Below are 9,322 nucleotides of genomic sequence, written 5' to 3'. Positions count from 1 at the left end.
GTATGTATATGTTATGATTACATTTGTATGTGTATGATATGCTAAAGATTATTGTATAAAGCCTATTGAAATACAAAACAAATATGCAGGGAAAAAACTAATAAAACTAGTAGTAGCGAGGGGAACAAAGTTAGCAGTAGCGCCGCCTTACCAGTAGCGCTTCCCTGTAAAAAGTGATGCAGATAATATCAGAAGCGCTCTTCACCAAAGCGTGCTGCTGCTATCCATGTATAGTAGTAGCGTGAGACGACAAGCGCTACTGCTACACGTTGGCTGTAGCGCCTTATCAGTAGCGCATCGTCCCGCGTTACTGATAGGCCTAAAACCCGTGCTGCTGCTAGGCTTTTCCCTAGTGATTGTTTGTTCTGAGTTGGATTCAAACCACTCTCTTCGTTTGGATTTCGAGTCCAAAAGGCCCGGATCCGTCGTGTTCAGGGAAGGCCGACACGTCCAGCACGACGAGGCTGTGCCACCTGGGGTTGTTGGCCATCCGTTAAGGCGCCATAGAGCGCGACTCCACCTCGCCAATGTCGGTCACGGTCTCCCACGTGCTCTGCTTCATACAACAGGGACGCCGCACCATACCCTCGCCGCCGAGCCACGAATGGCCTCGTCGTCGACGCGCCAACGAAGAGGCTACGTGTCCGCCGAGGCGTTCGGGCGCCAAACAGAGCGTATTGCCTCCGGCGAGGAAGCGACGACACACCACGTGCTACATCCACACACCATTGGGGCGTACGCGATGGATTCCCGGCGGATTGAGGCCGACTGCAGTCGGGCATTTCTCCTCGTGGGTCCGGCAGAGTGCAATGTGAATGAACATCGCCTCCTCCGGCCCGACTGGGATGAGGTCCAAGTTTGTAGATCGGCTGACAGAGGAATCGAATCCGCTGCTCGCCATGCCAGAGAAGCCGGAGTTTGCTAGGGTTTGGTCCGCGGAGGGGAGTGAAGTTGCTAGGGTTTGGTACGGGGAGCGGATGGGGATGCATATATGTGGGGTTGCGGTGGACTAGCATGGCCCAGATCCGACATGATGGACATGCCCGGGCTTCCCCATATCCGCAATAGATTTGGGCTAGATATGAGGGGTGTTGGTTTGCCCGGGTGTTTGAGGCCAATTTGAGACGCCTGATTGGGTTGCTTCTTTTTGACCGGTTAATGACTGGGCCGTCCGTCCAAGCGTTTGAGGCGGGTTTGAGGCGCCCGACTGTAGATGCTCTAGGGCCAACCCCAACACATGACCCCAAATGGACGTCTGCTTTGTTCGGATTCTGTTCATTTGGGTCGGGCAAAGGGGTATTATCTGGCTCCCCTTGACCAAACTTTGCCGGTACGCTCAACCGGCGGACGCATTTCATTCGGCCGCCATGAAAATTGGAATAAAAACTGAAATAGCCCACACCTATAGCCATGTAAACATCCATAGTTCATGCCGGCTAGAGCGCCAGCAGCCGACACACATGCCAACCTACAATAAAGATTCACGCTAGCACACTTTCCACCGCACAAAAAAGGCCATAGTTCTTGTCTCGCGTCCTCTAGTTCATGCCGACACGCAAGCCGACATACACAATGATATCACTCTTGGTCGTAGCTCAATCATCTAGCTCGAGCATCATCTTTTGCTTCTTCTTGGAAAAAATTCTTCTCTTCGAGGACATCTTGCTCAAGTCCACCATCATGATCTCCATCTGCTTCGCAATGAAAGCTAGCGCCATCTCTTTGGCTTTGGTGTTCGCGTGGGTCGCCTCAATCTCGAGCTTCTTCATTTGGATGACCTCCTCAATCTCGAGCTTCCTGCTTTTGATGTCCTTCTCCATCTCGAGCTTCTTCGTTTGGAGCTCGATGTAGGCCTCCATTTGCTCCTCTTTTTCTTGGCGCTTCCTCTCGTCCCTTGCTTCCTTTTGGGCCACTATGTCTTGCAAAGTTTCTTGCAAGGCGAACGATGCCGCATCACGCTTCTCGTCCAACTTCAAGTTGGTCTTGCCCCTCGGCCGCTTCACTCTGTCTTCATGCCCAACGCCGGCCGCCGACCCTCCATTCTTCTTTTCGGCTACATATTGCTCTTTACACTTGGGGGCAATCTTTGATGATCGTCCAACAATGGGTGAGGGTGAATGGCTTGTCCGCATGTTGGGCCTTGAAGGCTTCCAAAGTTTGGAATGCCTACACAATCAAAGTGAAGGCCACAATGTAACACCGAGGGACACAAAATGCAACAAACATGAAAAAGTGGCATAGGAACAAAGAGAATAAGTTGTATACCATGTCGCTCACGCCTAGGCCACTCAAGGGACGGCCTTAATTTTTTCGACGGTAGCACAAAACTTGTTGCATTGTTGTTGTATAAACCCCCACCTCTTTAGATTGAGTTGATGCCACGGGTGCTCGAAAACTTATAGGGCGAGAACTTTCTACATTCATGGAAGTAACCATGAACTCACCTCCAAAAAACGGCCCCTTCTTGCTCGGCACCAGTCTTGGGATCTTGCCCTATTTCCTTCCATCCTTCACAAATTAACTTGACCTAAGCTTTGGTGCATGGCCCCCTCTGAATGCTTTGCCTCCTCTTTTGTGCATTAGCTTTTAGAGCGAGTTAATCGTTAAATAATGGCTCCTCCTCAATGTCTACGCCATATTCTCTGTCTTCACAATACATGTCGTCATGCCATGGATCACCTTGGTCGTCAGTCGCTTCTTGGTTGTTGTGTCTGCCAATGTTTTCGACACCATCATCTTGGTCGCGGTCGTCTTGGCTTTGCGTCTCTCTGAGATCGAAGGCTTGGCCATGGCCCTCGGGTGCAAGGCTTCACCACGACCCTCGTAGATGATGTTATCCATGATGTCGTCGAAGTAGGCCGGGTCATCTTGCCCCTGCATCGGGTTGGGCATTCCGTCGAACAGCTTGCGGCCGTTAGGAAGGTTGGCCATAGGAATCGCCCGCGGCCCCTTCTTTTGCATCCCGGTGGCTGCTACTTATGAAATACGTTGGCATTTACCCCGAAAAGGAAGGGTGAAACAATATAGTAGAGATAAGTATTTCCCTTAGTGAGAACCAAGATTTATCGAACCAATAGAAGAATCACACAAACTACAGTGAACAACACCTGCACACACAAAAGAAAATACTTGCAGCCAACATGGGCAAGAGGGTTGTCAATCCCCTTGAACTCGTTACTTGCAAGGATTAAATCTTATATAAGTAGATAGATAAATGGCAAAATAGAATAAAACTAAATAAATCGCAGTAAGGTATTTTGATTTTATAATATGATTAAAGTAGTCTCGGGGGCCATAGTTATCACTAGAGGCTTCTCTCTCGAACACATAGCATACGCTGGGTAAACAATTTTTTGTTGGGCAATTCATAGAAAAGCGCATAGTTATTATGTTATTCATGGCAATGATCACACATATAGACATCACGTCCGTGACAAGTAGACCGACTACTATCTGCATCTACTATTATTACTCCAATCGACCGCTATCCAGCATGTATCTATGGTATTAAGTTCATGACAAACATAGTAACGCTTTAAGCAAGATGACATGATGTAGACAAAGTAAACTCAATCAATATCAATAAACCCCATTGTTTTATCCTTAGTAGCAAGGAAACAATACGTGCCTCGCTATCCCTTCTATCACTAGGTGAGAACACCGCAAGATTGAACCCACTACAAAGCACCTCTCCCACTAAAGATAAATCAATTTAGTTGGCAAAACCAAACGGAAAGATGGGAGAGAAATACAAAGTTATCTTAATCATGCATAGTAAAAGTCTAGAAAACACTCAATTACTTTTAATGAATAATCTGATCATAGACCCACAAATCATCGGATCCCAACAAACACACCGCAAAAGAAGATTACATCAGATAGAACTCCAAGAAGATCAAGGAGAACATTGTATTGAAGATGAAAGAGAGATAAGAAGTCATCTAGCTACTATCTATGGACCCGTAGGTCTGTGGTGAACTACTCATGCATCATCGAAAGGCAGCAAGGATGATGTAGAAGCCCTCAGTGATCGAGTCTCCCTCCGGCAGAGTACCGGAAAAGGCCTGCAGATGGGATCGCAGAAGAACAGAAGTTTGCGGCGGGGTAAAAAGTGTTTTGGGTGGCCCTTTGGGGGTTTCCCAATATTTGAGAATTTAAACTGGAATTAGGTCAGAAGGGGCCACATTGGCCCGCATGGTAATAGGGCGCGCCTTGTTGCCTTCTTGTCTCCTCGTTTGTCCTCTGGTCTCCTCTCGAAGCTTCTAGGGTCTCTTTTGTCAAAACAATCACCAAAAAGTTTCATAGCATTTGGATTTGTTTGGTACTGATTTTCTGGAAAACCAAAAACAAGCAGAAAACAACAAGTTGCTCTAGGCACTGGGTTAATAGGTAGTTCTCAAAAATGATATAAAATAGCATAAAATGCATATAAAATATCCAAGATTGATAATATAATAACATGAAACAATAAAAAATTATAAATACGTTGGAGACGTATCAGTGGCCGACTGGCCGGCGCCGGACCCTAGTGTGACGTTGAGGTCCATGCTAGCCGCGACAGCGGGGGTGGCCGGCGCGATCACGCACATGTTTGATGACGTGGAAAAGCGGGTCACACCATGGTCGTGCGTCAGATGGAGATTGCCCATCTGCAATGTTGTGGAGGAGCACGACGACTACCCTTGTGGAGGGCGAATGACCGAAGAGCAGGTGCTCACCATGGCCATGGCGGCGGTAGTAAGAATGGCCGACGTGGGTTGGCTAAACCCTAGCATATGGAGGGTATGTTGTGTCGCTATCTGTGTGGGCTTGATGACCAGGGTCTCGTTTATCCTCGGTGGCGGCGTCGAGGACGGCCTGGGCGGCGGCCGCACTGGCCCTACGGCCAGCCCTCTTCTCCGATTCTCGGGCAAGTTCCGCCGGCGTGAGAACCTTCTTGGGCTTCTTCTTCTTTTCGGGCGCGACGAGGGTGGCGGCCAAAATGGCGTTGACGGCGTCCTTTGGCTTGGTGGCCATGGCGTGAGGCGGGAGGGTTTTGGGGGAGAAGGAGGGAACCGGGGAGGTTGTGCCCCGACGTGCGGGCCAGGGAGGACAAGGGTGGGCGTCGCGCGTGTCCGCGGTCTGTCTGTTTCAACGCAAAACCGGTCCAAATTTGAGCCAGAAATCGGCCACGAACGGATAGAAAGTGGATGCCCGCCTGGTTGCGACGGCGCGTTGGACCGCATTTTTTTTTTCAACCCAAAACGAACAGCCACAGGCCAAATGCAGCCGCGCGTTGGAGTTGGCCAAAGTACTAGCGCTCCAATCTGGCTAAATGCCATTGCAAACATATCAGCTATAGTTGTGAAGTGTGCAGGTGTGAACGCCTCGTTTGGTCCCCTGCAACGACTCTCGTTAGTTTAGCCGAGGCACGACGCGCCATGCGACGCGGTACATCCATGATGGAAGCAACCGCGCGTATTCGAAACGGCACGTGGGTAAATTAATTGATTTTGGTTGAGGGAGCCTCACTCTCTCGATCGAGCTCACCACCACCGTACGTACGTTGGTAGTACGTGCCATGTGCTCCTTGGTCGCCGCTGCTTCCTCGAGCTGGCGCTGTCCAAAGGAGTGTCGATCCAAACAAATTCCAAGCTCAGCCGCGTGCGTGTATAAATCCACACCACCTTTCCACCGGGACCTCCACCACCACCTCCTCCTCCTCGGACGAAAAGCTTAGATCCAGAGCAGCTGCCACAGCACAATCATCGGGCTCGCGTAGATCCAAAGTACAAAGCAATCCAAGCTCAGCTGCGAAGGAGGAACAGCACACAGATGGCGGCACTTGTCACTCCCGCGGGTTGTCCCACCGTGTCCGAGCTGGTCGTGCAGGGCCGGGACTCGGCCGCCGTCCTCGAGGCCCTGCTCCGGGGCGCGTCGTCCCCCGACAACGCCGGGATCCGGGAGCTCGCCGGGGAGATCCTCCGCTGCTGCGACCGCGCGCTCGCCGCGCTCCACGCCGTCGAAGGCGCCGCGGTCGATGTCTCCGGCGGCAGGAAGCGGAAGTCGGGACCCGGCGGCGCAGACAGCCTGACGAGGCCGAGAAGAAGGTAGGCTCGCTAGCAAACTGCTGTTGCACTTGCACATGAGCGTGGCGGTGTTGCCCGCCGTGCCGGCGTTGAGGTTTTCAGCCGAGCATTGGTTTAACAGGACGGCTTTACTTTTTTCTTCAGGATGCGCGCGAGCGGCGGTGAGAAGGCGGCCAGAGTCGAGAGGAGGCGGACGGCGGAGGACGGGTTCATATGGAGGAAGTACGGGCAGAAGGAGATCCACAACAACAGGCACCCGAGGCTCTACTTCAGGTGCACCTACAAGCACGACAGCGGCTGCCCGGCGACGAGGCAGGTCCAGCAGGCGGAGGACGACCCCTCCCTCTACGTCATCACCTACTTCGGCGACCACACCTGCTGCCAGGGCGACGCCGCTGGCGCCGTCCTGGAGGCCGAGGACGTCAAGATGCAGCCGTTCGTCATCAACTTCGGGTCGGCCACCGCGAGCAGCGGCTCGCCGTGGCTCTCCTCGCCCAGCGACACCGACGACGTCCGGAGGAGCGACAGCGGGGCCTCAGGCTCGTCGCAGGCCGTGTGCTCGCCGGAGGAATTCGGAGTGAAAGAGGCCAAAGTTGAGTCAACGTCGGAGGACTCACACGCGACGGATCCGGCGGCGGCGGAGCTGAGTTCGTCGGCCGACTTCTCTTGTGCTTCCCCGGCATGGAATCCTCTGTCGGGCTGCTTGGACTGGGACCACTTCGGCGACAGCTCGTTCGATTGCGAGTTCATGGATTTTGACGCCATTCCTCTGTTCCAATAGCTTAGTTGCTGTTCTTGTTCTCTCAGCGCAGATGTTTTTGTGAAATATTTGTCGAAAAAACTTGTAGTTTGAGACAAGCTTTTTCGGACGAAGAGAGTACGCATGTGTTTCTATCTATATTTGTGCGTGGTAGCCGGTGATGAACAACACGAGAGTGAGTGTTTGCACAATCATTTGTAGTAGTAGTTTAATCTGAGCTGGTTGCTAATCTACACCGTCCAAAGAGCACATCCCATAATCCAACGGCGATGCTGATGCGTTAGGTTTAAATTAAGGATGGACATGGCGCACGGTATGAGGTCCGTAGCTACTGTAGTCAAACCCTCTGCCTTGAGACATACAATTTGGATAATTTTTTTTGCGGGTATACAATCTGGATCTGTGTTGGCTACATGGTGTGTGTCCATGCCCACAACATCGGAGGCCTTGAGCTCTAAATCTCTAATCATGCACGTTTGCGTGTGCACGACTTGCACGTAATAAACAAGCGTTAGGTGGGAGGAGGAGCCTATCCGGTTATAGTCAAATTGCTGTAAGCATCATCATGTTATTCTATGTCGTTTCTTTTTGCGAGATGTCATCAAATGTTTGCACTTAGAGCCAATGATGCGAGGTCCCAACCCCAATCGCCAGCAAGATCGAGTTTACGAATCCCATGCATCGTTCAGATGCAGAGGCCGGAGGCACGCCTCCTTTTCCAAAAAATAATAATATTGAGCACAATGAAAGTAGGCGCGGGTGTAAGCTAGAAAATACCGATCAAGTTGTACAGTCCTCCTCTCGTTGTAGGCATGCAAATGAGTAACATAACATTCATCATTTTGCATCCCTACCTTGTTTATCGAGTTGAGTCCTCCACTCGTAGTAGTATGTTAGTATGTACTAATAGCAGTACTAATTAATTAGTTTGCTAACAGACATCAGATGGAGAGATAGAAAAACACACACAAGGAACTCGCTGATATGCACAAGTTAGATAGATGTATCTAGTAGCACAAGTTAGTACTACATACATTCATTTGAGGAACAAATTTGAGACAAGCTTTTTCAGACGGAGAGAGTAGCTATGCGTTTCTATCTACATTTGTCGTAGTAGCCGGTGATGAACAACATGAGAGTGAGTGTTTGCACAATCATTTGTAGTACTCCCTCCGTTCCGAATTACTTGTCGCAGGTATAGATGTATCTAAATGTATTTTAGTTCTAAATACATTCATTTCTGCGACGAGTAATTTGAAACGTTTTGAGTAGTAGTTTAATCTGAGCTGGTTGCTAATCTACACCGTCCAAAGAGCACATCCCATAATCCAACGGCGATGCTGATGCGTTAGGTTTAAATTAAGGATGGACATGGCGCACGATATGAGGTCCGTAGCCACTGTAGTCAAACCCTCTGCCCTGAGACACACAATTTAGATATTTTTTCTTTTGCAGGTATACAATCTGGATCTGTTTTGGCTACATGGTGTGTGTCCATGCCCACAACATCGGAGGCCTTGAGCTCTAAATCTCTAATCATGCACGTTTGCGTGTGCACGACTTGCACGTAAATAAACAAGCGTTAGGTGGGAGGAGGAGCCTATCCGGTTATAGTCAAATTGCTGTAAGCATCATCATGTTATCCTATGTCGTTTCTTTTTGCGAGATGTCATCAAATGTTTGCACTTAGAGCCAAGGATGCAAAGTAAAGATTTATTAAACGATGGTCCCAACCCCAATCGCCAGCAAGATCGAGTTTAAGAACACCCATTGCATATTGAGCACAACGGGAGTAGGCGCCGGTGTAAGCTAGAAAATACCGATCAAGTTGTATAGTAGCAGTCCTCCTCTCGTTGTAGGGATGCAAATGAGTAACATAACATTCATCATTTTGCATCCCCACCTTGTTTATCGAGTTGAGTCCTCCTCCTCGTAGTAGTATGTTAGTATGCACTAATAGCAGTACTAATTAGTTATTTTGCTAACAGACATCAGATGGAGAGATAGAAAAACACACACAAGGAACTCGCCGATATGCACAAATACCATTCAAGATAACCATTCAAATATGCCACTACCGTTGGTTGACGTACAATTGCTTGTTGGAACGATTATTCACTTTGCCTTAGCTTGTGTGGAAATGGATAAAATCAATGTTTGGCCACAACTTGAAACTATTCAAAAAATACTGAATATACTAGTGCAAATATTAATGATATTTAGTAGTTTTCTTAGATGAGTAAAAACTAGGCAGTACTTATAGAGAAAATCGGCTATATATTTTTTAACAAAATTTCGTCAATTTCATAAGTTTACAAAAAAGTGTGAAAACGGTGCATTGAATTATAAATCATGTCTTTAGTATATATGATGGTAATCTTTCCACCTGTCCTGGACAGTAGTTTAAGAGAAATTTCATTAGCAATTTTCTGATTAAAAATTAGAAAACTTCTCAAAATGAAATATTTATAGTAATTATAAATGTGTTCCTTAC

General features: G+C 48.8%; 1 protein-coding gene across 1 annotated transcript; it reads left to right on the top strand.

Moving 5' to 3' along the window:
- Positions 1-5,660: 5,660 nt before the first annotated feature.
- LOC125536351 (transcription factor WRKY45-1) lies at positions 5,661-6,933 on the top strand. Its single transcript, XM_048699552.2, has 2 exons — positions 5,661-6,089; positions 6,213-6,933. Exons 1-2 carry the CDS (start codon positions 5,815-5,817, stop codon positions 6,847-6,849), a joined length of 912 nt encoding a protein of 303 aa, XP_048555509.2. The 5' UTR covers positions 5,661-5,814; the 3' UTR covers positions 6,850-6,933.
- The last annotated feature ends 2,389 nt before the right edge of the window (positions 6,934-9,322 follow it).

This window comes from Triticum urartu, chromosome 1A (genome assembly GCF_056163025.1).
Source record: "Triticum urartu cultivar PI428250 chromosome 1A, HENAU_Tu73, whole genome shotgun sequence".
Lineage (NCBI taxonomy): Eukaryota > Viridiplantae > Streptophyta > Magnoliopsida > Poales > Poaceae > Triticum > Triticum urartu.
Note: the sequence above shows the minus strand (reverse complement) of the source record. Positions and strands in the feature narration are given on the sequence as shown.

Excerpts from the sequence above, each read along its gene's own strand:
- LOC125536351 (XM_048699552.2), top strand. The coding sequence starts at position 5,815 with ATGGCGGCACTTGTCACTCCCGCGGGTTGTCCCACCGTGTCCGAGCTG. Across the intron at positions 6,090-6,212 it reads CTGACGAGGCCGAGAAGAAG|GATGCGCGCGAGCGGCGGTG; the intron begins GTAGGCTCGCTA and ends TTTTTTCTTCAG.